The sequence below is a fragment of the Trachinotus anak genome, unplaced genomic scaffold (genome assembly GCF_046630095.1).
Source record: "Trachinotus anak isolate AG129_WGS33_773 ecotype Australia unplaced genomic scaffold, CSIRO_AGI_Tana_v1 ptg000003l, whole genome shotgun sequence".
Classification (NCBI taxonomy): Eukaryota; Metazoa; Chordata; class Actinopteri; order Carangiformes; family Carangidae; genus Trachinotus; species Trachinotus anak.
Genome location: NW_027273854.1, coordinates 7,238,671 through 7,266,551, shown reverse-complemented (window position 1 = coordinate 7,266,551; position 27,881 = coordinate 7,238,671). Strand labels below are relative to the sequence as shown.

The window sequence follows — 27,881 nt, the reverse complement described above, 5'->3', positions numbered from 1 at the left end:
CTTTCAAAATAAAACAATCAAGGCGATAGTAGATTCTAATTTCATGTCCAGCACTAACCATTTGAATGGATGTGGACCAAACATTCATAGAGGTGGTATTTACTATATGCCTGTTTATTGGACTACATTATGTAGGTGTGAGTGTGTAGTGTATTTTGTTAATACATACACTTTTAATGCCAATATAACGTGATTAAATACTCTCGTGACCACCAATAAGAAAGTTCTATTTATTTATGTATGACTTATACATATTGAGACTTTTTGTACTTCTTAGCTTTTTGTAAAATGTACTCTAGCTAATCTGCTGGGACATGGTCTGAATACATTTCTTTAAAATACAAGAAAAAATGCTAATAAATATTCTATATAGATGATGTAAACCTAACTGAAAATTGTTTTTTTTTTTGTTTTTTTTTTAATGTAAAATAAAATAGAGAAGAAAATAAAAAAAAGGAGAAGAGGCCAGAATGATGTCGGGGTGGGGTTCAGCAAATAAAATTTTGTCTGAGGTGTCAACTTCCGGATCTTTCCAGACTCGACCCGTGCTTTCCACCGTCTTTTAAACCACACCTGCAGTGACGTCAGCTTTCCTGGCGTCGTTTACGTCGTTGACGTCATTTACGTAGGATGACCCTGCGTGACACATCAAAACTTGACAACAGCTCAGCGCGGCTAACAGACAGTGGTGCTCAGGGATCTGCGGTGAAACTACTGACAAAAGGCGCAGTAAAGTCACAGTTAACCTGGATAACTTAAGATAACTTCGTTGCTCCTGCTATAACGCAACAGACTGAAAGGAAAACGGGATTTGGTGAGTAAAAAAAAAAAACGAACTGTCAGATTTATCTTGCTAGCTTGAGTCAGTTTTGTTTAACACATAAAATCAACATATTTACGGTGTTTGCCGTGTTTATTCTAGAAGTTTGGTCAAGAGCAGAACATATGTTTGTCTTCGCGTACTTAAATAATGCTTTCTACACAAGGTAGCTTTAACTTTAACGTTGGCCTATTGTTTAGCAACACACAAGCTAACCGCTAGCATTTGTGTAGTTAATGTGTTTAAAGTGTTACTAGTGGTGATTTGAAATCATCTTGTCATTATGTGACCAGAATACAGTAACTTCTATTCGCTGTTAGACTAGTTACATGTCTGTCATACGATCGTAACCAACCTGAACTGTAGTTATGTAACCAGCATAATCGTATAAGTTAGCCTGGCCTAGCTAGCTCTCTGTGGGGGACTCATAACAATTATGTTTCCACGGGACCAAGACAACGTCTGAAAACCAGAACCAGCATCGATTCTAAGTTAACTTGAAAGTAACTTGTTTTGACGTGAGACTTGTAATAATAAACCTATGAATGAGTTGGTGAATTCCCAAGCTAACGTTAGCTAGCATGCAGTGAAACCGCCCCTCAGTGTTTACACAGTCAGCACTTCATCTGTCACAGTTCTTAGTGAAATGCTAAACCCTGTCTTACTCTTTCAGGTTGTTGAGATTTTACCACTGTCAGCTGTGGAGGTACTTCAGTGATGGAGTTTCCAGATTTAGGTGAACACTGCTCTGAAAAGACTTGCAAACGTTTAGGTGAGTACAGTTTGAAAAAGATGACTGTGTCCAGCTTGTTTATGTGAAGTTTGATTTGAAATCTAAAACCTTGCGTGATATTACAGATTTTCTTCCTATGAGATGTGACGCCTGTCAGGAGATTTTCTGCAAGGACCACATAACCTATGCAAATCACAAATGCACATCATCCTACAAAAAGGTAAAACGTCATGTTTTCAGTACAACTTCTACACAGTGTTCGAAATGTTTTACTTAGCCTCAACTCACATGTTCATTTCAGTTCTTGACTCTATAATGTAAGAATGCACACATGTCAGAATAATTCACACTTTTATTAACTTGTGTTTTTGGATCAAAGTTTGATTGTAGGTGCATATATGGGCATAAATAAATAATAATCCTAAATAAATAACCCCAAAATAGATGTCATAGCTCAGTCTTGCTTCTACTTTTTGATACCCAATTGGATTGCACATATTGTCCTTCCCGTAACGTTTGTCATCCTATGTCAAAATTCAGTTAGTCAAAAGTCAGAATTGACAACAGTGTGGTAATATATTCACCTCTTAATGATCTTGAATCCTGTGCTTAATACCTGATTTTTACAGGATGTCCAGGTCCCAGTATGTCCTTTGTGCAACACCCCCATTCCCATCAAGAGAGGAGAGATGCCCGACATTAAAGTCGGTGAACACATTGATCGGGACTGCAAATCAGACCCTGCGCAAAGAAAGAGAAAAGTATGTGTTTAATACATAAATATAAAATTAATGGGTGTTACCTTTAAAAATTCTAACAAAAATAAATGACTATTTTAACTGTTTTTTCAGATTTTCACAAATAAATGTTCTAAAGGAGGCTGTAAGCAGAAGGAAATGATGCGAGTGACCTGTGACCAGTGCCATTTAAATTACTGTCTTAAACACCGGCACCCACTAGACCATGATTGTCAGACTGATGAGAAACCTCTGTCCAAATCTGGGTGGGTACATTTATACTACACCTAAAAATAATGCTGCCCTTTCAACTGAAATGTAATTAATATATATCTTTTTAAAATCTTAGACATGCTGCTGTAATGAGGACCCAAGGTTCTTCTTCCACCTCCACTTCTGCCTCCAGCTCCAGTTCATCTGCTTCAGGAAACTCTAGACCTGTTTCGAATGGTGTGAGAGCAAGTACTAGAGGCCACAACAGTGGGTGAGCACCTCTATTCTACTGTTGATTCTAAATGTGCATAAACATGTTAATTCTACTGACTTTTTAAGTGAACACCTAAAATATAACTTCCTCCCTCCTGGTCCTATTTTTTACCCCCTATTCTCAGCACTAGCCAGCGGATCCCTACTTCGGTTTCAGCACAGAATGTCATACCACCCTCAGCTTCATTTCAGGCCGGCTTGGTATGCACATGATTTACATGACATCACCTGATTTTTAAAAATTCTCCAATGCAAGTAAAATGTAAACACAAGTGTCCTGCTCATTACAGACAGAGGAGCAGGCTTTACAAAGGGCTTTGGAGATGTCTTTGGCCGAGTCCAGGCCGACAGTTCAGCCGACCCTTAGGTGAGTAAACCTCTTCAACCTATAACGAGAGAAATATCCTATTATCAGCTTCACATCCTAAGCCACTCCTGTCAGTGTGCTGCTGTTGAGAGGGGAAGAGTGTTTTCCTCATTGACCTTCAGCTCAATGGAGGAAGAGTGTGTGACCGAAAGGGAAAAATATGAAGTGCCACTAATATTAAATGAATCTAATTAAATAACAACAACAGTGCTCTGATGCAAGCAAGGACACTGACATTTATATTATTCAGACCTATGAGACAGAAAAACATCATCTAAACTGTGGCTAAACTGTAACTATTATTTTAATTACCAACTAATCTGCTGGATGTTCTTTTGTTTGGTCTACAACTCATCAGTGAACAGGGAAAGATGTCGATCATAATGTTGAATAGTGCAACATGTAAGCAGAGTTTTGTGAGACAGGACCAGCAGTTTGGCCGGTAATGTCACTTTTACAACATTCAACTTTCATTGAAGTTAAAAGTTGCTTGAAGGCCTTTTTGTTCAGCCATAGATTGCTTCATTCGCAGTAAATATTTAATAACACTGATCTATGATCAGATCTATGTGCATTATGGGAATATCATTTGATTTAGAGAAATGCCTTAGCTGGCAGATTGCCTACAGCAGTAGGCATTTCAGAATGGACTGGTTTGATTGTAAGATTTCATGAAGGGAAGAAATGGATCTGCCACTTGATCCTGGTTGGTAGCACCCTAAATGACTTTAGAGATGGAATATACAGGCAAATATTCACTAAATTCACATCAGTAGGCAGAGCATTCACATTTCTTGTTGCGTTTTTCTTGCAAATGCAATAAGAACATTTTTGAGTGTTCATCCCACTTGTTTGTAAGGCTCACTCATTTTGGTGAACAAGTAGCTCCTATTAACTGCTGCTTCCAAGGTCAATAATGAGTTTTCAGTCTGGGAAGCTAGTTGGGTATTTTCATGTATTTCACACCATTTGTATCCAGATGTAAAGACAGTGTAATCATTTAAAAAGTACTGAATAAATTAATTGTGTTCAGTGACTAACAACAGTGAGGTAGCACCAGAAATAAATCCAGGATTCACAAGTTTTAACTTTGTTTTTGTGTTTCTTGACTAAGGTGTTTTTCTCTGTGTCTCAGCCCTCAGGAGCAGGAGGATCTGGCTCTCGCTCAGGCTCTTGCTGCCAGTGAAGAAGAATACAGACGCCAGCAGCAGAGACAACAGGTACCCGGAAAGCTTAGCCGTCAGTAGCATGCTAACAGGAGCACATGTAGGTACGCTGTTGTCATGGCAACACAACCGCAATGAACTTTTACTGGCAGAAGATGAAAGACTTATGTGCCTGTCATACATTTTTAATGAATATATGAAAAATGTGGAGCAAAATGGGGCTTTTTTTTCCTGACTGTGTCTTCTCTTTGTTTAGGGGAGAGAGTCCAAACAATCCAACTGTAGCCTTTCTTAATCACGGATCACCATTTAAACTTCAAGCTGTGCTAATTATCTACTAGAAACCGCACATCTGGGATATCAATAACCAGGATCAATGATTGTTAAATGAAGAAATCCTCTCGGAAGTTGCTGAGATATTACCGCCTTCTACAATATAAAGCACATACTTTCCCAGCATTTTTACTAATGATTTGCTCTGTACATATTTTATATGCTGATCATTATGAATCCATTATATTACCATATATGAATATTGAATAAATTATTTCAAAGCCGCACCCTGAATTTTCAGCTGCTTCATTGATTCGGATGTGATAACACACTTAACACTGAGACTGTCAGAGGTGAAGCTTGTTATGTAGGAAAATCAGCAAGTCCATTAACGTTGAGTCAAATAATTTATTCAGCCTTTCAGCAGGAGGGTTTGGGTTTGTTTACAGATTGCTGCTCAGATTTCACAGAGAGTTTTGGATAGTTTGGGGACAGCTTTATTCCCTAGAGTATTGTGGGAATATTGAATTATTTCTTATTATTTCCACAAATTGTTGATGATTTTGTTCCTCCCTTTTATTTACAGTGTTTTTGTCCTGAGACCTTGATCTGGCAAAATTCATTATAATGATGGTCTGAAGACTAAGAAGTAAAAAATGAATTCGTAAAAATGCTTTGAAGAATTTTATAGCAAATATTTTTGTTTTCCAGACTTCAAACTGAGCACTTACCAGAACTACCTTGGGTTAAGATGCACCTGTCTCAACAGATCTTAACTGAATTGGTGAATAATTCACACAAGAAACTACATGTGTTAAAGGGAGCAACACTGTCAGTTTAAGGCAGCTAAAAGTAGTTTTAGGTTTATGTATATTTATGTTTTAAAGCAAACGATCATTTACAAATGATGTAGGTGAAGCCGCCAGAACAAAAGGGTGAAGAATATATATCACCACAGATCTGTGTAAATGTTTATTTTCTCTCCTGCTGCATTTCCTTTAAAGATTTCACTTTGGGAACTTGTGATATTTTATTAACACCAGGTTAAAAAAGATTGATAGATTAATTGAAGATACATTTTAGAAAATATTTTCTTAGTTTTCAGCCGTACCTGCTACCTGCCAGCTGTAATCTTCACTTGTTTCAGCCCAAGTTCTTCAGTGTGTGAACAGCAGAGGGCAGCAAAGCTTCGTAGATGATCTTTAATCTGTCATAGCAGGATTTACGTTTACTTCACAGCTGTTTGTTAGGAAACACCTCTGCTCTCATCGGTCTTACAGAGACACCGTTCTCTTGTAAAATCAGCTGAAATCTCCTTTTGCGCTCACATTCTTTTTTGCCATTTGCAAGATGAACAGACAAAGTCCACTGAGCTCAGCTGTTTGACATGACCGGTGATGCCAGCAGCTGAAAAGGTGAGTGCTGTGGCAAGCTGCTGCTCACAGCACATCTCACAAAACAGCTAATTACCTCTATCAGATAACAGGATGTGGTTACCACTGTCATTTCACACTTTGTCACAATAGATCTGAATAGTCACCGCTGCTGCACCATCACACCTTCCTACTGAACAAAACAATGCGCTAGATCTCAACAGTTGTAGCACCTTGCTGCATAAATTTGCACACTGATGAGGAAACAATCTTTTTGTTAAGCTTCAAAATGCTTTATGCAGGATTTGGAGCTTAAACGTGTACCATCTGGTAATATGTGAATGACTTATAAGCATATGTGCTAATGTTTTTCATTAAAAAGGGATAAAAGATTTTGTATGTATTTTTTTTTTACTTAATGAGAACTGGATATTTCTTGATCATTTTGGTGTTTTTTATTATTATTATTATTATTATTGTAGATGCAGTTTTTTAAGTGTCTGCATTCACTGAGAAGAAGGGCGAAAATTAAAGTTAAATGTAGAAATCTCATGTTTGCACAACACTGTCAAACATCTTCGTGTCTCCCTGATGAGGTGCAGCCTTTTGTTGCACTGTGAATACAAGTTTCACAGTTATCAAAAGGAAGAGATCTGTCAGTAGTGTTAGAAATACAGAGAAAAACTGATTTTGCTCAGAAATTATAATTGTAACAGCCAATATGTCATGAATAGGTTTTTCATTAGCCCAATTTCAAATAGCGTAATTTTAAGCTGTTTTCGCACAAAAAAAGTAGACCAGTGCTACTGAAGCTGACTATAACTGTGTTAAAAGGGTTGATAGAGACAGAGGTTCAAAATAGAAAACTACATTCAAAAATCGGAATTTTCTTGCTGTGATTGCTGAAAAGGTCATTTCTCTGGGTGTGGACAACATTCAGCCTCTGACAAGTTTAGGACAGAGGCTTTTTACTTCTGTTGCCTCTTGTCGCTGAGGATTTTAGTCCAGGTCGTGAAGAGGATTGTTGAGGCGTAAGCTTGATGCACCTGGTCCCTGTGGCACAACAGCCTCCCTCCACTCAGCCAAACAAGTATCTTGTTCATCTTGGTGATGCACGGGTGACATGATCTCCTTTGTGTCGTCTGAATTTGTTTCAAGGTGCTTGAAGGCTTTCTGACTCTCTGCTGTTTTGTCAATTGAAGAGAAATTGACAAACTGTTTGTGAATAAAGCGCAGGGACTCGCTGTGTGGGGAGAAAATGATTCAGCCCTGCTGGCCATGAAATGTGGCCATGAATCCATTGAATATCTTCACAGTTACTAGTTCAATGTAATATCGCCTGGCAGTGGTTTGTTAGTGGTGCTGAAACTGTTCACCACATCTCTCAACAAAAAACAGCATGGATGTTCTGCCCATAAATAGAAGTCTCCAAGCATCAAAGTTTGCCTTTTTATAATTTTAGAGAAATAGATTTTTTTGGCATATCAAAAACACTGAAGCATATGCGTGCAACAGGTGTCAGTGTTACAGGTGAGGACACGCTTCCCAGCTGGAGATTTAAGACCAGAGGGCCTGAGGAGGGAAACACAGAGCTCTAACACATCTTCAATTTCCTGGTATCTCAAATGTCATTTCACAGCACAGCAGGAAAACAGGGGAGTACAACAGAATGTGTCCCCTTTGTGTCAGTGCTAATGGAAAAGTTGTGAGATGCAGGCCATGACAGCGGCAGAATCCTTCTGCTGAAAAGGTTCAGAGCAAAAACACACAAGCTGTTTTCACATCCATGGCTGAAATGCACATTTTCATAAGTAGCTTTAGAGGTTTTTTTTTTGTTTGTTTGTTTTTTTACAAAATTGATCACTATGGAAACACAGCAAAGTGCAACGTGCTCATTTGAGAAGTTACCTTCGTGCAGGTGAGGATATATGGGGTAAGTCATCAGCTCATTTTCCCAGCTACAGAAACAATGACTTTATTGCACATGTGGCCAGACCATGTCATGCACTGTACTGTATATGATGAATTTTAAACTTTTACTGCTTTCGATATTACTAAAATGGAAAAAAACATGAAAACACTGGAAGCTGCATGACTCAGTAAGAGCGGTAAAACTCAGCAGATTTTATTCTAAGTATTAAGAACACTTGACACTCATCGGGGTCTGAGAGTGGAACAGAGTGGAGCAGAGAGGACGGGAGCAGCTCTGACTGAGTGTATGGGACGGAGTAAAAACTGATTGCTGGCTCTTCTGGAAAATGTGCACATAGCGCTCAAGTAAATGGGCCTTGATTTCAATGAGATTAAACTGCTTTATTGAATGGGCCTTTTCACGCAGTGAGTAGAAGTGCACGGACGAGTAAAGGGGGCTGAGATTGATGTCGGCCTTAACTCCTGTCGCTTTCAATACAATGCAGCCTGATTTACATGAAACTACAAACTGCATAATTCCAGTTTTGATTTGTGTTGTGCTGAAGATAGAAGTTATTTTTCGCCCTACGCTGGGGTTGGTGGAAATAAATATGCAAGTATCAAGAATGGCAGTCAGCAACAATTTAAATCAAACAAGCAACAACAAAATACTGGCTATTACACAGGCAGTTTTCACTTACCTTAATGACCACTCATTAAAACCGTTTCTCCTTCTGACCCTGACAGCACTAATAAGCACCAGCCGACCATTCTTCTGAATCTGTATATACAGTCTATGATTCCAGACAGGCACACAAAACCAGGCTTCTCATCTCTAGCCAAACACCATGGCCAAGAGTTGGTGGCATTTTTATGAGCTCTTGCTGACTTGCTAATTAAGCTCATGTCAGCTCCGTGGGTTTATTACAAAAGTCAACTTCAGCGGACTTTTACTGTTCCCAGCTGACTGTTAAAACTGAGAATGTTGTGAAAGAGGTCTTAAATATGGAAGCTGCAAGTCACCTGACAGCAAAAAATACGACAACTTGTGGAAGGTAAGTGGTTCAGAATCCAAATCTATGCATAAATATGTGGCTTTATGTATTGACGTTGATTGTTTACTGAAAGCAAAAACTGTGTATTATGACAATTTGTGTATAATATACAGCAAACAGTTGTTGGAACTGGAGTCTTTGGTTAGTCTGTTTTTGTCACCCAGAAGAAAAAAAGGCACAGTTATCAACATCAGCATCTCTTAATGTAAAGAGAAGGAAATGCAGCCCAGTTGAAGAAGTCACAGCGTTTCTTTAGTTCGTTCTCTTAAAATAAATTCCGTTAAAATAGTATAGGATATATGACCCCACTCAGGTCATATAATGATCCTGGTACTTGTCAAGTCTGAGGATATGGATGAGAGTCAGTGGAAGACTGAAACTCTGTGAGGACATGTCTGAGAGCTGCCTATTTTTCTACTTCAGCTTCCATCAGTTGAATTGTCTTTCTTTTGTACTGTGGCTCTGTGCTGCTTCTGCTTGTAATCATCTCTGCTTCTCATTTAACCAACGTGCCCAAGGATGCAGGGGAGTGTCTGCTCTGACACTAATCAATGAGAAGCCAGTCAGGCTCAGTCAGGAAGTGAGCCGCTCCTGAGCCGAGTCTAGATATAATCAAATTTATATGCTGACATTCTGCGGGCATGACTAAACACATGTTTTCGGCATCATAAATAACAGATAAATCAAAAATGTGGTGTTTTTCTGTGCTATTATGCACCATTCTTCTTGTAGTCAGTCAAGTAAATATTATTGGATGTTATCAAGTGTTTTTGGAAAGTTAATGGGATAGACGCAAACATAGAAATCTGGAGAACTTGTCAGTGAACAGAGACTTGGTCAGTTGAGATCATTTCAATGCTCGAGCAGATGGAAAAGTCAGAATCAACACAATTAATTCCTAAAATTAATATTTCATTACACATTCACATTTAATTTTTTTACAGTGTTTTCTCCATCCTACACAGACTCAAATATTACAATAATTGCATTAATCAGTAACCCCCCTCTTTCCAGTGATCACACACACAAACATTAATTCTAACATCAATGCAAGCTGTATTTCTTGGCTGTGGTGTGTACAGGACAGAACATCTCCCATATGTAAACATACAGCATTATAAATCAGGTTTTTGTTACTTTCATTCTTTCTTCTGACTCCAAGGGCAGAGATGAGTGGTTTCAGAGGTGCTTGCGGGTTCACAATGTTCTCAGCTACTGCAGATATATGAAACGTTACAAGGCTGGGGAAATATGATTTATATGAAGAAGAAAAAATGTAATTAAAAAATGAAGTCAAATGTTTCAGTAAATAATGTCTATAATCTAAACAGTGTTTCATTCCCCTCCAATGATGAAGGTCACTTTAAATCCAAACAAAACAAACTCCCTTTTTCTGTCAACTTTCCTCTGTTTGTTCTCCTTTCTTCCAGTATGTTAATCGGACAGAAGCAATAACTTTGCTCAAGGCGCTGTGAGCACCATCCATCTGTTGTTCTCATGATGTTTTGTTTGAAGTGGTGTTTCAGAGGGAAATGAACGCTCCCCTCTCCCACCGATCAATTATGTCAGTCTGCTGTTTGCTGAAGGATTCTCCGTGGAGCCGAGGGTTCTTCGTTGAGTATCAGTGCAACATTATAGACAGGGGTGAAAACACACTCATTCACACTTGTATTGACAGCAGGCTTAAACAGCCCAGTTTTCTAATAAAGGTCTTTTGAAAAGGTACTGCCAAATCCATACAACCATTGCTTTAGTGTCATTACATCAAACTATGTCTACTTCAGTGTGGGGCTGGATCGCTGGATGCTTGGACTAATAACAGTAATTGTGTTTACAGCATCAGGAAAAATGCCAATATACCTATAATCCAGGCGGGCCATTGTTGCCCAGAGATCGGGTTGATAGCAGCATTTCTCCCACATTCACAGCCCAGTCTGACCCCCATGGAGCAGTCAGTTTTCACAAAGTGCCACAGCTCAAACTCTCACAAGTTTAAATATTGTTAACCTCAGGCACCTTCAAAAGCTGCACAAAAAGCATTTTGAATGAGATGCCAGCCTGCAGACACTCAGCCTTTTAAAGACACTGGCAAACGGAAAAACAAGCCCAGTGGAAGCACACCCCAAGATAAATTTGTCATACTCAGTTGTTGAGTGCAGACACGACATCATCTGCATTGGTTTCTATGACAACCAGGGGGTATGATACACACCATGTAGCTCGGACTGACCCATGGTGGCAATTTGCAGTGAAATACTGTATTATTTTCAATCTGCAATCAGGCCTTATTTTACTACTGTGATGAGTCTAAATCACTGTTTCGCCACAGATTTCTTTTCTCATCAGATGCCTGAGGGGTCTTAGAGGGGTCCCTGAGCTCATCCCAGAGCTGGCGAAACAGCTTTTAGTGTTGGTGCACCTACTGATGAGAGATTTTCTCCAAACAGCATTATCATTTATATGTGGACTGAAAACCATCCTTTTGAGGTCAGATTTCACATAAAATATTAATATAATCCGTAACCTTTGCCATCATAACAAGACCAAAAAAAGAGTACAGCCACGCCAGTGGTTCTGTGTTGCTTCAAGCTAAATGCTAACATCAGTTTGCTAACCTGCTCACAATGACAATGCTAACACTGTTGAAACATGTTGATGTGTCTGATAAGAAACCAAAGTACTGGAAAAATTAAAATGATGACCTGATGGTGGCGCTAGAGCAGAAGTCAGGGAATCTCCAAATTCAATCATATTAATCCTGGTAAATATCAAAACATCTGTACTAGATTTCATGGCAATCCATCCAATATTATTGAGATATTTCAGTCTGGACAGACAAACTGACATTGCCAGTCCAAGAGTTAATGCTGCTAGCATGGCTAAAATGATTCTTGCTAATCATTTGTTGTTGTCGTCATTTTAGTGTCTAGTAATTTTTTTTCTTACCTGTGTAACTAGCAAATGCTAAACAGCTGCCACTTAAATCAAACATTTGTCCATGTCAAACAATGTCCACCAAAAGTACTTCTTTTTTGCCACCAGACTCTATTGACAAAAACAGTCATTTTACCTCACGTTGCTGGTCTACCAAAAAATGGCAGATCCTCCATTTTTGGATGATATAATGGTTCTTAATCTCACATTTAGATCATCATTGTCATCATGTTATGGTTATGGTAATCTTAGGATTTGTGAGAGATTTTCTAACTAGTTTAGTTTATGTGTAATTGAATGTAGTGCATCCTCAGAATGAGAGATTTCATGGTTAAATTTCATTGTCCTCTGTAGAAAGAGATACAAGGGGAGATTCATTTCCAACGTCTATTCAGTCTAATTCAGAGAGGTGCTATCAAATATTATACCAAGGGTAAACCACTCAGATTGTGTGCTGGCATTGTTGTGGATAAATTAGCAGTCAATATGCCTCTTCCCTATGACGACTGACTCCCTCACTCCCACATATACTGAACATAATTGCTTGGCCTGGTGTATGTGTATTACAATAATTGTTATTTTAGCTGTACTAGCAGCTAAAAGCAAGAATAATTAACTGAAAGATGCACAAACTGAGACTGTGATATAATATGTTATTTAGCCAGCGGTGTAAGGTAGTAAGTACAATAACTCAAGTGCTTTAAGTACAATTTTGTGGTACTTGTCTTGAGTATTTCCATTTTATATTATACTTTGTGCATTTTACATCACCACAATAAAATAAGAACATAAAAAACCTCAATAAACTTTTTTGGTGTGCCTGCTTGAAAAAGCAGTGTCATTTTTCAGATGTCCATGAGTTGGTATTGCTGGTGTTCAAGGCCCAGTAGGGTAAAATGATCCGATATTTCACTCAAAAAACCTAAATTTAAGTCCAAAGAAATCAATATAAATTTGTGTAGCGGAACACTTCTTTCCCTCCCCATTAATTAGCTCACAACTCCCCTAATCTATCTTGTAACCATTTGAAGAGGTCCTAAACCCTAGGTTGGGAACTGCTGGGCTAAACTACCTAGCTGTGAATAAAGTAGTCAAAGGGGAAGCTTGTTCACAGGTCTTGATGAGTGCTAAGGCCTATGTGAAAAAAAAGTTGCAAAAGGCATATGATAATAAAACCTGTCATTTTACTTCTTGCTATATATATATATATATATATATATATATGGGTGTGGGTACATTTGAATACAACTCTGTGTACTCCTAACAATAAAACTCTGTGTACTCCTAACACCACCAGCCTCAGCAAATTGATCCATCAGCACAGTGCAGGCACTTCTCTTTTGCTTCACTCGAGCCTGTGCTCAGCAGGAGCCAGCCAATGTAAATGCCCCAGCGATCATGAGCCAAGGTGAGCATGTGAGTTTAACACTTCACCTTATAGATACACCTCTGAGGCTTTTGCTATGATTAGTCTTCTCCACTGAGAGGGGACCCTTGAAGGCAGGATCGCATGCAGCATATAAACCATCCACTCACAAGCTAATTGATTCGTACTGTAAAAACATCAACATTGATTGCTTGTTCTTACACATCAGCAGAGGAGTAATTGATATGGCGGCCTGTTCAGAGTAATTGAGTTGGGAACATGACATTTTTTCAGACACCTTGCATCTTGATGTTAATAAGTCTATCAGTATTTTTGTCACTCTTTTACTACGGGAGCTATTTGATTGCCTGTCGCACAGGGCACATGCACAATGGTTTCACATCACTCTGCTTTAATCAGATGAGAAACATTTTTCACTACATGCCACTGGCACACAGGATAACATTCCCTATACAGCATCTCCAAAGACAATGAATCCATATCGGTTGTAATAAATAAAGCATTTGTAAAACAAAAGCAAAAGAGGGATGCTGTCCCACCCCATCCTCTTTTCTTAGTATTAAAAGGAGGTTTAATTACAGACAAAACTGGCGAGTATCGTCATGTGTCTGAATTCATTAGGGGAGTCTGGATTGATTGGTTTTATTTTGGTAAATTGTTGCTGGCAAACAGAGACCATCATTAAGTCTGATGTCTGAGTTGGGAGAAGAAATAGCCTATTTTTGATAGCTATACTGTTAGCCTCAAGCTGCCTTTTAATAATTTACTTATTCACTGCCTTTCTGTGAGGGCTGCTCTGTAAAATGTCATGTGTGTTTTCTGTGTGGAAATCCATTCCGTGTTTTCACCATCCTTTCAAAGTGATCCATCTGTGGTTGCCATGGAAATGGTCACATGAAACAACACCCAGAGGTATTCCTGAATGTTAATTTGCCTTACGCCGCGGCCAGAATCCGTCATTGTCCCAACTAAACTGTTTCCTTCGGTTTCTGTTCTCGAACCATCCTTTTTAGATAAGGATGGTCCTGTTACATAAATGAGCTGGTGAAGAATCAACCTGGTGATTTTGCAATTTTTTCCTATTAATTATCACTTGCTGTATATAAATATATACTGGGGATAAGATGCATAGAAATAAAGTGTTATGGCTTTTGTTTGTGGGTTTGAGCAGTTATGAATTTCAAATTTACCATTTCACCATCAAAAAATATAAGTAGGACAACGATATTAAAACACCTGTAAGAGTGATCATAGCTGACAGCAGTATAAATCACAGTAATGTAAAGTAATAGATGTAGAAGCATGTTTTTGTTTTCCACAGGTGGTTGCTCAGTGATGCTGCGTCCTGCAGTTTCGTCTGACCTCGGTGTCGTGCGGTTTGTTGATGGATGATGGCTGACAGCAGCGCAGACAACATGTCAGAGCTTGTGTTTGACTACAGGAGGAGACAGGCACGTGTCAGACTGGAGGTTGTGAGGCCACATCTGAATGCTACTTGATTCACGATTCAGGACCGTAGCCAGCGCTGCCGCAGCAGGGAGACTAACCACTTGCTGAGACGCCTGTTGACTTGACAAATGTTTTTTTTCCTACTCACTCTGGAGCTTGCTGGAAGAGATGATGACGCCGAGGAGCTTGAGTGACTCACCTGAGTTCACAATTGAACCCGTGAGTAGCTAAATGAGATGACACTCAGTCATAGACCCAGCAGCTGGTGGTCAGCACCAACTTGTTACGGCCTCTCTGGGATCCATGCGCCTCTCCTGTGCACATGGTTAGAGGTGACAGCAAACCAGCAGGAGATGTTGTGTGCACTGTTGGCAGATTGATGGATGGGTGGTGGGTGGCTGGAGGTACAATGACTGGGTTTAAAAGAACAGGAGAGGGCATGAGGGGCACACATCTGCAACCTTGATAATGTTTTCAAAATAAAATTAAGAACATACACTGAATATACCCATGGTTTCATCCATTTGGGTCACAGTACCTCAGCAATTTATCATTAAGAGGCTTTTTATTTAGCAGATGTATTGGTCATAAGCAGATGAATCATAGCTCTGAATAAATGATACATTGGTCCTGTCTGTCTAATGTAGCATGAGTCATCCTTGCCCCGTACTTACTCTCGAATTATCTGAATAACAAAAAGTCAGCTTGACCCTTAACTTATTCTTTAACCTTTTCAATTACCTGTGACCCGATGTGATTCTGGTTCTATGGTTTATGCAAAATAATAGCTCAAGAGGACAGACACCGACAAGCTCTGAAAACAATCGATACAACATTATAACAGATTCTGAAGTCTCTTTTCAGAGGCTGTTTCTCCAATAACAACAACTGGACACACTATTTTCTCAAGCTTTCTGTCCAGGGAGTGAACTCCATTCATACTTTGTTCGTTGTAATATGAACTGCCTTTCTGACATGTGTCTAGCAAAATAGTTATATAATAATATGATAGTTCAAATTGTTATATAATTATATAACAAATAGTTATATAATTATATAATAATAAAAAAATAACAGCTGTTGTAATTTGTGATTCTAAACCCAGCGGTCTTGATGAGGTATGTGATCACAAGTAAAGATGCACCTTAAACATAAGGTTTAACACCCAAACCAGCAGCGTGCTGTTGAAATGTAGCAGGTGAATATGAAAGCATTAATTTTCTGAAGTGATTCATCTGTTCCAGCTGTTAGTTAATAGGTGAAAATGGTTCGAAATACTGCGTAATCATAATTTAAAAAAATGTTAAATGAAATGTAACTGGCTGAATGGAGATTGGTTGTTTGATTGGAAGTGATTTCGTGCGACTGAGTTGGGACTCATGGGTTTATGTGGATGTCCCAGGCATCACCTGCCTTCTTTTATTGTAAACATAACGCTGACACTGACATTACCCACTAATTAAAGATCTAACAATGTGTATGCAGACAATATTATTTTTCCTGTGGCTCCCCCACCACCACCACCACCACCACCACCACAACCACAATCACCCACCCCCACTTGCTACACAACAAGCCAGGCTAAAAATGAATGCAAGCGGTTACTGGCTGATCTGTGTGTGTGTGTGTGTGTGTGTGTGTGTGTGAAGAGTCTTCATATTGACAGTCAGTGTTGCTCTGAGGTTATCAGTCTGCGAGCCTCCTGATTATGCACTGATTGTCAATAGATTGTAAGGTGCCGCAGCCTCCCTCCATACCTCCGCTCTGCAGTGAAGTGTGAAAATTAAAGTGAATGTGGAGGAGGAGGAGGAGGAGGAGTCCTCACTAGAGAAGGAGAGGGGTGGAGGAGGAGGAGGAGGAGGAGGAGGAAAGAGTTGGAGACCAGCAACACGAGCAGACAGCGTATAGCTCACTCTGGAAGAGCAGAGGCTTCGGTGTAAAAAACGGAGCATGAGCATCTTAACAGAGCAGCTCTGCTGGGAGTGTCGTTCCTAATCTGAGCGGAGCGCTGAAGCTTTGGATACTGTCCACCCATCATCAGCCTGGTAGGTTTATCACACTGCATCTGTCTGATCTGCATGCTGATTCTGCCGTTTGTGCAGAGTAAAGATATCTGAAAGGATGGAGACAACATTTTCAATACAGATGTATGATACATAACATGCAGCCCTCTTTTAATCATTTGATTACAGGACGCAGAAATGTAATTGCTGCTCGGCTGGTGTCTAAAGTTTGGCTGTTAATCTTCACCCTGCAAAAGCCAGAGGGAGATTTTGTATCATGTGTCTTATTCTGGCTCTGCTGCTTATTGATGGTGATGCACTGTGTTGCCTTATCTCATTGGTTTTAAGGCTGAAGCCTGTCAAAATGTTTTCCCTCAGAGTCTGGTTTAGACTGTGCTACATCCCCATCACCCCCCTCCTCCTCCTCCTCCTCCTCCTCCTCCTCCTCATTTTCCTCTCTGGCACTGCTGTTTTCATTACCCATTGTTTCGTCTGCAAAAATCCTAACTGTACCCTCACATCCGTTACACATCCGAGTTCAGCAAAAGTCTGTAAATTCCACAACCTGTCGGGTCCCACACACTCCATTAGCAGCTCGTGAAGCTCCTCTTGGTCAGTCCCTGTTTTCTCTGATCTCCCCTGAGATTGCACATGCTCTGCACAGAGCTGGAGTCTTAGCCCCGATTTCCCACTGCAGTCTGAGATCTAATATCAGCGCAGATTTGTCTTCCCTGGTGGATGAAAAAGGGGGGAAATCAGCCACACTGTGAACGAGGCTGCTGAAGTCAGGGATGGAAACAAAGAGATGAGGGCAATTCCTCTGCAGCAACCACCGGATGATTCTACAGATCTGCCTCTGTGTAAGACTATAATAAAACATTCGCACGTCTATTATCTCCTCTTTACAGTGCCATTTGTTTGTCCATGACTGTGATACGGATGCCCTCTTTGTTTTGCTCTTAGTCATGATTCTGACTATGCAGCCAGAACAGCAGCAGAATTTATACTCACAGGATGTTGAAAGTTTAATACTGTTCAATAATTAATTTTAAGCTGGTTATTGCTGAGGTTTGTGGAATAGAAGCGTAAAAGCCCGAGGATGATTGAAAATAATGTATTTGTCATTTACAGCGTTTTTATAGGCTGTGGTTTAGCTTCAGAGGGAGCGCATCTCTGATTTCTTTATCATTTCTGCCAAAATAAAATCTAATCTACCCATCTACAGTTAGGTTTGTTGCAGTCTGAGCTTCTCAGTGCTGCAATGTCACTTCAGCTCATGAATTTTACAAGCACAATCACAGATATGAGGCATTCATTAATCATGCCTTTTAATATAAAATGCTGGTCCGTTAATTTAGGTAGGATAATTATAATAAGCAACCTTGATTCCTGCTTTAGGGTGATTCTGTGAAAAAGCATTTTTTTAAGCCTCAAAAAATTGTGATGGTTGTAGCTTGAGCTTGACATAGCGCTGCCATTTATTTAAGTGGGTTGAATCCTTTTTTCCAGCCACTTTCATGACTGGAAACTGCCACAACACAAATTCTGTGATGGAAATGAAGAGGATAACAGTGACAGTATGGATGAAAATGCCTGTACTGACTTGGGTTTTGTTCCCGCACAAAAAAGGTTACGACAAAAGTGCCATCTCTAAATGCAGTCCATAGATTTCATTCGATACAGGAGATTTCCATTCAGGAGACGTCAGCCGTCGATGAACGAGTGTTGCTTTGAAGTCTATGTGGCAGTAAAGTGAGGATTTCTTCATGCTGATTGAAATCAATGTGAAATGCACTTGAATCAAATATGCTGCATCTGCATCCAGCTGCCCATTATTACGTTTGGCACTTCAAAGACTGCAGTTCACCTGTGGTCTGACCTGATCGTAATATCAGATGGCTGGAAGCCTGCTCTTGACAACTTCACGAAAATTGCACTTTCGTACACTATTAAGAACAGTATTTTGAAGGATTGAAAAAGTCCTAGAAATTACATTTATATACCACCAAATGGTCTACTGTATCATGATGTGGTTAAAATCCATAGAAACCAACCAACACACTGAGACTTGGCATCCAGTCTCAGCAGGGAAAATAACCAAACTGAACCCAGAACTGAACTCTGATTGAATTGATGGATAGATGGGACATTGCGTGTGTGTGTGTGTCTTCACTGTGACTCATCCACTTCACCATCCAGTGCAGCTCTTAACTGTCAAGCCCCAATTGTCAGCAATATTACAGAAAATTGAGAGTGCACGCTGACGTCATTGGAGAGCTCATTTTGCGAAATCGCAGCTTCACTATCACATTGGCAACGGTCAGAAATAGTCAGATTAAACCATGGCTCACCATGAATGGATGATCGCTTATGATGCCTTCTGAGAGCAAAGCCCCCCCCCCCCCCAGCCGAGACGGACTGCTGCTCTTTTCATTTTCCCCCTGTGAATCGAACAACATGACAGCACTCTGACAGCTCTGTGTTTAAGAGACAATTTCTTGGATTGGAGAGGACAGAAGAGGTGCTGGTTTCCCAGAACACCTTCAAGTTTGTGTCTGAAGCCAACAATTTGCTGATCTTCACTTTGAAGGTGACCTCCTTTCTCTCTTGTGTAATATAAAGCATGGATTCAGCATTACCATTTATTTTATTCCAGTAACTTTTCCATTTAAAATTAAAATTTAAACATATGGCATTGCAGCCTCACTTGTAATTAAACCCTGATAATATTCCCAGTACACATCTGACAAAACCGCACCTCCAATTAGAAGCTGCTTCTCATTCTTGTCTCATTAGTATGCGTGACATGATTTGACTGGGGATTAATTGGATAAAGAAATCTTCCAGTGCACGAATCCTTGTCAACTTTTTCAGTATAATTAGAAAAGTTGCAAAGACAAACTTGTCATTAAACCTTCTATGAGTGAGCTCCTTTTGTCATCTTGTCAGTACAGACCACTGTCTTTCACTGAGGCGAATGACACTAGATTGGGTCACCCAGAAGACATTGCAAAGCAGTCCAATGCTCTAGGATAGTGATTATAAATTTGCTTTATACACGTGTCTTCTCTCGTCTCCCTTTCTAGACCTGCAAAATGTCTGATTTTGAGGATTTCAGCAAGCCAGGGGCAGGGCAGGCAAACGTGTCTGAAAGCTACCAGCTGAACCCCACCAGCGTCATCGTGTCGGTGGTCTTCTCCCTCATCTTCCTGCTGGGCACCATCGGCAACAGCCTGGTGCTCGCCGTGCTGCTGCGGAGCGGACAGGTCGGATACAATACAACCAACCTGTTCATACTCAACCTGAGCGTGGCCGACTTCTTCTTCATCATCTTCTGCGTCCCTTTCCAAGCCACCATCTACTCTCTGGAGGGGTGGGTGTTCGGCTCCTTCATGTGCAAAGTGGTGCACTTCTTCATCAACCTCACCATGTACGCCAGCAGCTTTACGCTCGCCGCCGTCTCTGTTGACAGGTATGGGAGTCACTATTTGTCAGCCACTACAATAAACACACTATACTATTGTATCATTTCCACCTATAGCAGGCTTATATGTGACATTTTGAAAATTACTTTGACATAGAAGCACTGTTGGTGCTTTTTTTCAAAATGAAGGACACATTTCCCATAAAGCCCAAGGTTACTACTGCTAGAGCTGCAACTAATTATCATTTCCTTTAGCAATTAATCTTTCAGTTATTTGTTGCAATAAACCAATTAATTGTGTAAGTAAGTCAAAAACCCAAAGATACAATGTATGCAGCAAATATACAGGGAAGGTGGAGCCAAAGTATGTTTGACATTTCTGCTCAATAAATGACTTTAATGATGTCTAATATCATACGGATTAATTAGTCCTTTCGTAACTTGACTTTATATTTGCTACTATCATAAATTTACAGGGTGGGGTCAAAGTCAGGAGGAGAAAGCTTTGATATTTCTGCTTTTCCCTTAAGCAGTATTTCATCCACTAACCGGGAGGTCGGCAGTTTGATTCCCGTCTCTTCCTGTCTGCAAGTCAAAGTGTCCTTGGGCAAGATACTGAACCCCAAATTGCCCTCAATCTAACACTGGTGTATGAATGTGTGTGTGTGTGTGTGTGTGTGTGTGTGTGTGTGTGTGTGTGTAGTAGAGATGAATGTGTGTGATTGGGTGATTGTGGCTTGTAGTGTAAAACGCTCGGTGGTCGATAAGACTAGAAAGGGGCATGTAAGTGCAGGCCATTTATGACTCACTAAAAGGACTAATTCATCCACCCATCTGATGAGTCAATCTAGTAATTCCCTCCCTCAAATGAATTCATTCTTTCCCCTGAAATTAATATTCATGGTACTGGATGACTAATTGCGCCCTCATTCATTCAGATTAATGGCTGTAGTAATCACCTTTACTCGTTTTGTCTTCTCTCCAGCCTCATAATGGATGTTGTTTTATTTCAACCTTTGATACATGAATGTACTTTGCACACAATATTGTATGATCTCTGACATCCAAACATATTTGTAATGGGCTGTAAAAACTTTGATGCGTTGATGTCATCTGAGTTCATAAAATTAAGCAACTTCATAAAAACACTCAGTGATTCAAGGGAACAAATTATTTATCCAAGGGAATTAATTAAAATGTTCAAGGGTATGAATCACTACAGGGAGAAAAAAAAGTCTTATAATGAGTGTGCAAACTTATAATTTGAGGGCAGAAATGCTGATCTGAAGGAGGAGTTCTGAAAGTTTTGTTTGCACTTGAGGATCCTCACTTTCCGGCTGTTTTGCACCATAAAGGAATCGAGCAGATTTTCAGCTGGAAACGTACTGTGCAGTGGCTGCTAAAACATTTCGTGTGGAACGCTTTATAACAAAGGAACAAAACATATATAGTTAAATAATGCTTAACCAGTGCATGACTCATAATGAATTAAAGCAGGATCAAGTCTCTATGAATTTATATATATATATATATATATGCCAGCAAAACAACTGGATTCCTGCTACATAGGAAAACGACATTTCAGATCTGGCTATTTGATCAGCCTCTGAGCAGAGCAGCACATTTTCTCACAGAAATATGAAGCAGGTTTTATTTCGCTTCTATCAAAGTCATCAACAAACACAAACAGCTTCATGTTTCTGCTGGACCTGGTGGTTTTTAGGCATCCTTTCCAAGCTGGGTGTGGGGGGGTGGAAGATTAGGTTTTTTAATACCAAAAACAGGTGGCACAGGTAAACTCATGTTGTGATACTCGTTTGCGGGGATTTGTAATAGCAAAACAATTATAATGATAAAAATAAATAAATAATAAAATAAAATAGAAGCCCCAGGTTCAAACTTTTGTTAGTTCACACATTTTCTGCTGTTGCCATGATTTCTTTAATTTTATAATGTATCACAGAGTTTCATGGTTAGATGCATTTACATTTATATTTCTCATCAGGAGATAAAAAGAGCAAGAGCCCAGAGGTACACATTAATGAGTCAAAGACCTGTAAGACCTCTCACAGAGGCTGAAACTGTAATTGAATATTTTATGAGAGAGTCAGGCAATATCCCCGGCTGCAAAGTCTATCACTCACAGAGAAGGCTCTAAGCCGTCATTATAGTTGTCGGGCAACATTGTCAGCTCAGTCAATATGGACAGAGTCAATGTGCAGCTGCCTTCTGTGGCAGACTCCCTCTGCTCTGTGTTTACACTTAAGAGGATTCAATAGATTTTTTTAACTCGCCAGCCGGTTGTTTCCTCCTCGGTCTGTAAAAGAGCAGGAGCATCTGAGTCGGGAGGTTAAAAGATTTCTGCTGTTCACTTCCTGAGTAACAAGCAAAAAAAAAAAAAAGCAGCATCTTACAGTTACACTTTAGACCGGGAATGCCCTGCAGGAATTAAATCACAGTTCAGCCTGAATGAACACCATACTCACACACACACACACACACACACACACACACACACACACACACACACACACACATATAAACTCCTTTAATGGAAAGTATTCGCTGCAACCCTGAGGCAGCTCATGTGTCTACTGTGATTTTATATTACAGAACTCTCCACTGTGAAAATGATTTCATACAAAACATAATAATTCAGCATTATTGCTGCTGATCATTTGCACTCGCAGTCTGAAAACAAATACTTGAGATCTGGTGAGTGCATGTAACTAAAATAACAGTACAAAGAAAAAAAACAACATAATAGATGATGCAGAGTAGTTATACACACAGTCTTACACACCTTTAAAAATAAATACATTTACATAGAGATTTTTTTAACCTGGGTTGAGGCTGCAGTCATACATAATGCATATAGCAGTTCATGTATATATTCAGGTAAAAAATCCAGTATGATCAGTGTGAGATCTATGCAGACATTGGTAAGAAAATACTAAAAAAAGCAGTCATTTCATTCAAAATACTTTTCCCAATGTGCTTGTACAGACTAATTAGTTTCTGATGCAGTGGGGGAAAAAAGTTAAACATCTTGTCAGACATTAACAGACAGTAGCTCTTGCTTTCATATGAATCTGAAAATTACAGCCCAGCATACAGAGTAATGTCTGAGTACTTGTGGTTCTCTGAGTCACCGAGCCTCCATATGTGACAAGTAGGTTCAAGATATCTGCTTTTTTCCTTTCATGTTCAGTGTTCGGTGTCTTTGGCCCCGTTTCAGTGAGGTTTCAAAGACCAGAGAGGCTGTTTTCTCTGTTTCTTGAGAGCTGGCTGAAGTGTACAGTAAATGGAGGGAGACAGGACATGGATTTTGCAGCTCTACCCAGAATCCCTGCCTTCGGCGAAAGAAGCCGCAACACCTTGAATACTCCCGATCCATCTGGGAACATTAGCCCATTAAGCAGCATGTTGAAAATGACAAATATGGCTGTGAATGTTCAAAGATGAATGAACCAAGCGTTTGTGTGAAACACAGCGTGGCATCATAATACTGAAAGAAACTGGAGCCCTAAAAACATCAGGTTCCTCCCTCATCACAGCACGTGTTGTGTGCTGGGATTTGCGCCTTCATCGCCTACCTGTTCCGCAACAAAAACAAAGACAAAAACAAAGCACAAGGCACAGTCATGTTCTGCGCTATTGTCAAGATTGGCTCCTATTGAAAAGCCTGAAAAAGAAAAAACCCTCTCTGTGGACAATGTAGCCAGTTTGACATATTTCCCTAAGATGTTTTTTATTCAATGAAACCCACAAACAGCTGCAGTGTGAATGATTATCATTCAGCGGTGTGTGCTGTGGTGCTTGTGAGTGAGGAGGTGGTTGCATCCTCAGTGGATATTCCTTTCACATAATCACTAAGTGACTACCGGTGAATCAATTTTTAGCATGTAAGGAGGAGGTTGCAAATTGCTTCATGAGTTTTAATAATTTACTGAAAACCCAAGATCTAACAGAGCCATCAACCCTTTAATTCAGATTAAATAGAGCAGAGATTTTTGGTTAAAAACCTTAATATGGACGCTTTAACGATGAACTGGTAGAATAATTCCATCCTTCATCATTATCGTACTGTATCTCACTGGCTCAGCATGTGCACTAATTATCAGATTTCATGTGGTTTGGACACATTGATGTATATTATTTCCCCCCCCCTTTCTAGGTATCTGGCCATTCGCTACCCACTCCGCTCTAGGGAGCTGCGAACCCCTTGTAATGCAGTGGTTGCCATGGTGATCATCTGGGGTCTTTCCCTGGTCTTTGCGGGTCCGTATCTCAGCTACTATGACCTGATTGATTACGACAACAGCACTGTGTGTATCCCTGGCTGGGAGGAGCAGAACCGCAAGGTGCTGGACACGTGCACCTTCCTGTTCGGCTACGTCATCCCGGTGCTGATCGTGAGCCTCTCGTACACTCGAACCATCAAGTACCTGTGGACGGCCGTCGACCCTCTGGACGGCATGTCGGAATCCAAGAGGGCCAAACGCAAGGTCACCAAAATGATCATCATTGTCACTGTGCTTTTCTGCATATGCTGGCTGCCGTACCACGTGGTGATCCTGTGCTACCTGTATGGAGACTTCCCTTTCAACCAGACCACGTACGCCTTCAGGCTTCTCTCTCACTGCATGGCCTACGCCAACTCCTGTGTCAACCCCATCGTGTACGCTCTGGTGTCCAAGCACTTTCGCAAGGGCTTCAAGAAAGTGTTCAGCTGTATCCTCAGTAAAAAAGGGAGAAATAAGGTTCACGTAGTTCACGTGGCCAACACCGTGCCTGGGTTTGAAGCGGGCTCCACGGAGGTGTCACAGATGAACGAGGAGAACATACGACAGAATGAATGCGAAATGATCAACAGGCCGATCGCAGAGCCAAGAGAAGCCACAGTGACACTGAATTTGCCCTTTCAGCGGCAGACTTGACGAGTGATTCAGCTTTGCTGACAAGGCTTAGCACAGATTGCCTTTTGTAAAAGACATTGCAGCAAATATTCTAAAAGAAATACAACCTCTAATCATGATATTCACATTTTGATGGCAAATAAATACTACTACTACCAGACCAGAAAGAAAGGTTTTACTAAAAAAGTAAAAAATTCTCAGTGTTTCCTGTTTCCACCATTTGCCTTAACCATGGCTTGCACTTTGGTAGTTATTTAAGTTTTTGCAGTAACTGAGAATCCACATTATTCAAGCACTTTCAGAGCAGCACAGAATTTGCCTCATAATGTTCCAGTATGTTTCACCTTTTCGCTTTTCAAATAGTCCCAAAGATGTTCAAAGGTTGGCAGCTGTGCAGGGAGATCAGCGCAGGTCAGCACCATTCGCCGCTCACTTGACTCGAAACAGGGTTTGATGCAGGTTGAGGGTCACTCTACAGCCTCATGTACATAAGTCAGGAGGGCTGACAGTTTCACTGCAAAGTTGTGTGCTTCTCCACTGATGAGGCCAGTCGTCACCACACCTCCTCTCCAACTCTGTTTCCACTGTCTGTGTAATGATCTGCGGCTTCAGTCTCTTGTGTGGTCTTTGCCCCACATAAGTTCAACTGCAACTTTAATCTTCAAACTCTGATCAAACCTTTATGACCAGTTTTAAACCTGCTGGTCTGTCATTAAGGTTGTTTTTCTGAGTGGATGTTTCTCTTTGTTTTGTATCTTGCATGCAGATGCTGTTCTGTCTTGTCAAGATATTACCGGTATTATTGGTATATTTGAATTGTGTCTCTTTTAACTTAAAAAAACTTTCAGAAAATAGTTTGCAAACATTATATTCAGTAATAAATCAAATTCATTTATTAACAGCATTTAAAATGTAAAAAACTGGACCAAATGCATCCTGGTGTCGAGGGTTCAGGAATCAGGGGTGAAAAAGTATGAATTTATTAAACTAAAAGTTTATTCGTTCTTGATAAATAATAAAATCAAATAGTTTTAGGTACAAGACTTGAGTTTTTTTGGACCCTACATGAAAACTGGATGCATTTTCTTGCTTTACTTGTTTTGCACTGATTGTGTTCATGGCATGTTTCTCTTTGATGTAAAATATGATATATTTAAAAGAATATGTTTATCAATGAGTGCACTTGAGCATTTAAGAGTTGTGTATTATATAAAAATATGTATTTTGTGTATTTAAATCTCTAAAAGCAGTGAAATGATTTATAGCTTCTCTCCAAATGAAAGCAGACCCTCAGTATCTCTCTCTCTCTCTGTTATGCGGTAAGCTTGTGTCCTACCTCAGAGCTGTATTTGTCATTTCTTCTGATTGCACAAGATGCAATTTTCCTTAGAGACTAATTTCCAAACAGAACATTCTTCTTCGCACTGACCAATTTCCTCCAGTGTGTTTACTGTGCCCTGTGCATCTTCACATATACCTAAGTGTCTTTCTGTCTGTTCTGTTTCATCATGTAAAGGTTTCAAATGTAACAGCCTGTAGATTTTAAGAGAAAAAATTTTTAAAAATTACATATATTTAAATAGATGTTCATCAAAAATTTTTTCAAACAATGTAATACACACTGTCATGACCAAATAAAATATTTTCTGCTGTGAGGATTCAGTGGAGGTTTTATTCAATTCACAATGTATATAAATGTGTTATTTAACCAAATAATCTATTATGAAAAAGACCTCACATTTTAACACACATCTTTGAAAAAGTGTTGACAGGGACATATGCAGTTTACCCACAGTAACAGGGATCTTGTGTCTGGGAAAACAAGAGAAGAAGCTATATGTAAGTTTTGCTGCATAGCAACCATTCTTTTGCTCACCAACAGCTGTCTCCAGTGATGAAAAGCAACACCATTGTTAACTAATTTTATGGTTAAGTCTATCACGTCTTTTCTTCTGTTGTTAGCACGCTAACCAGCTAGCTCCAGCCCATTTGTCATTTTTCAACAACGACTCAGTGTAGCCTCCGTCTGCCCTGAAGACGTAGCGCTGCTCAGATGGTGTATCACCACCACCACCCACGTTCAGTCGCAGAGAAAAAAAAAAAAAAAAAAAAAAAAAAAAAAAAAACAAACTTACAAATAGCCCCCTTTAAAATCTAACTTTTGAAAGCTGCAAACACCACAGAAATTCCACACACTTCCACTGCACTGGGATAGAGGCACAAATATCTCAGGGATGGATATCCCAAGACATGGACAAGTGTGAGTAATTACACTCATAGAAGTGTTAATTTAATTCTATGTTTCAACATTTAGGTTTTACTTAGTGGTGATGTTGTACTGAATAACCACTAACCTCATCTGCTGCTCACCAACAATGATTTAATAAACTTAAAATAATGACAGGTTTAAATTTCATATTTCATATTCCCAGCTATGGCTGGAAGTGTTTTTTTAAGGGAGCAGATGATAGGCCAATTATGCTTGTCACTCCCCAATCTCTGCTGTACTGAGATTGAGTCTTGTAGCGAGTAAATGGACTGCACTTAAATAGCACTTTTCTAGTCTTATCGTCCACTTAAAGAGCTCTACAATACTTGCCACATTCACCCAGTCACTCACACATTCATACATCACACACTCGTACACTGGATGGAACAGTAACCAGGAGGAATTTGGGGTTCTGTATCTTGCCCAAGAACACTTGACACCTGGATTGGAGAAGCCAGGGATTGAACCACCAGTTTTCTGATTAGTGGGCAACTAGCTCTACCGCCTGAGCCTCAGCCACCCCTAAGTGAGTGACTGATGAAGTCAGAGAGTCGAATACTGCAATCAAGCGTTTG

General features: G+C 39.9%; 2 protein-coding genes across 5 annotated transcripts; both read left to right on the top strand.

Annotated features, from left to right (window-relative positions):
• The first annotated feature begins 659 nt into the window (after positions 1-659).
• On the top strand, positions 660-4,869 carry zfand2a (zinc finger, AN1-type domain 2A). 3 transcript variants are annotated; one of them, XM_071470819.1, is made up of 10 exons: positions 660-814; positions 1,494-1,592; positions 1,679-1,773; positions 2,183-2,314; positions 2,405-2,556; positions 2,640-2,774; positions 2,902-2,977; positions 3,067-3,143; positions 4,279-4,409; positions 4,566-4,869. In XM_071470819.1, exons 2-9 carry the CDS (start codon positions 1,538-1,540, stop codon positions 4,388-4,390), a joined length of 834 nt encoding a protein of 277 aa, XP_071326920.1. In that variant the 5' UTR covers positions 660-814; positions 1,494-1,537; the 3' UTR covers positions 4,391-4,409; positions 4,566-4,869. The 3 variants fall into 3 exon arrangements, with proteins under 3 accessions (XP_071326920.1, XP_071326911.1, XP_071326903.1); XM_071470810.1 differs by having other exon boundaries at positions 4,279-4,413; XM_071470802.1 differs by having other exon boundaries at positions 661-814; positions 4,279-4,363.
• An 11,719-nt stretch (positions 4,870-16,588) lies between these two features.
• galr2b (galanin receptor 2b) lies at positions 16,589-26,692 on the top strand. Of its 2 annotated transcripts, XM_071470764.1 has the most exons (3): positions 16,589-16,736; positions 19,781-20,166; positions 24,296-26,692. In XM_071470764.1, the coding sequence occupies exons 2-3, from the start codon at positions 19,790-19,792 to the stop codon at positions 25,056-25,058; spliced, it is 1,140 nt and encodes a 379-aa protein (XP_071326865.1). In that variant the 5' UTR covers positions 16,589-16,736; positions 19,781-19,789; the 3' UTR covers positions 25,059-26,692. The 2 variants fall into 2 exon arrangements, with proteins under 2 accessions (XP_071326865.1, XP_071326875.1); XM_071470774.1 differs by lacking the exon at positions 16,589-16,736 and having other exon boundaries at positions 19,683-20,166; positions 24,296-25,190.
• Positions 26,693-27,881: the final 1,189 nt, after the last annotated feature.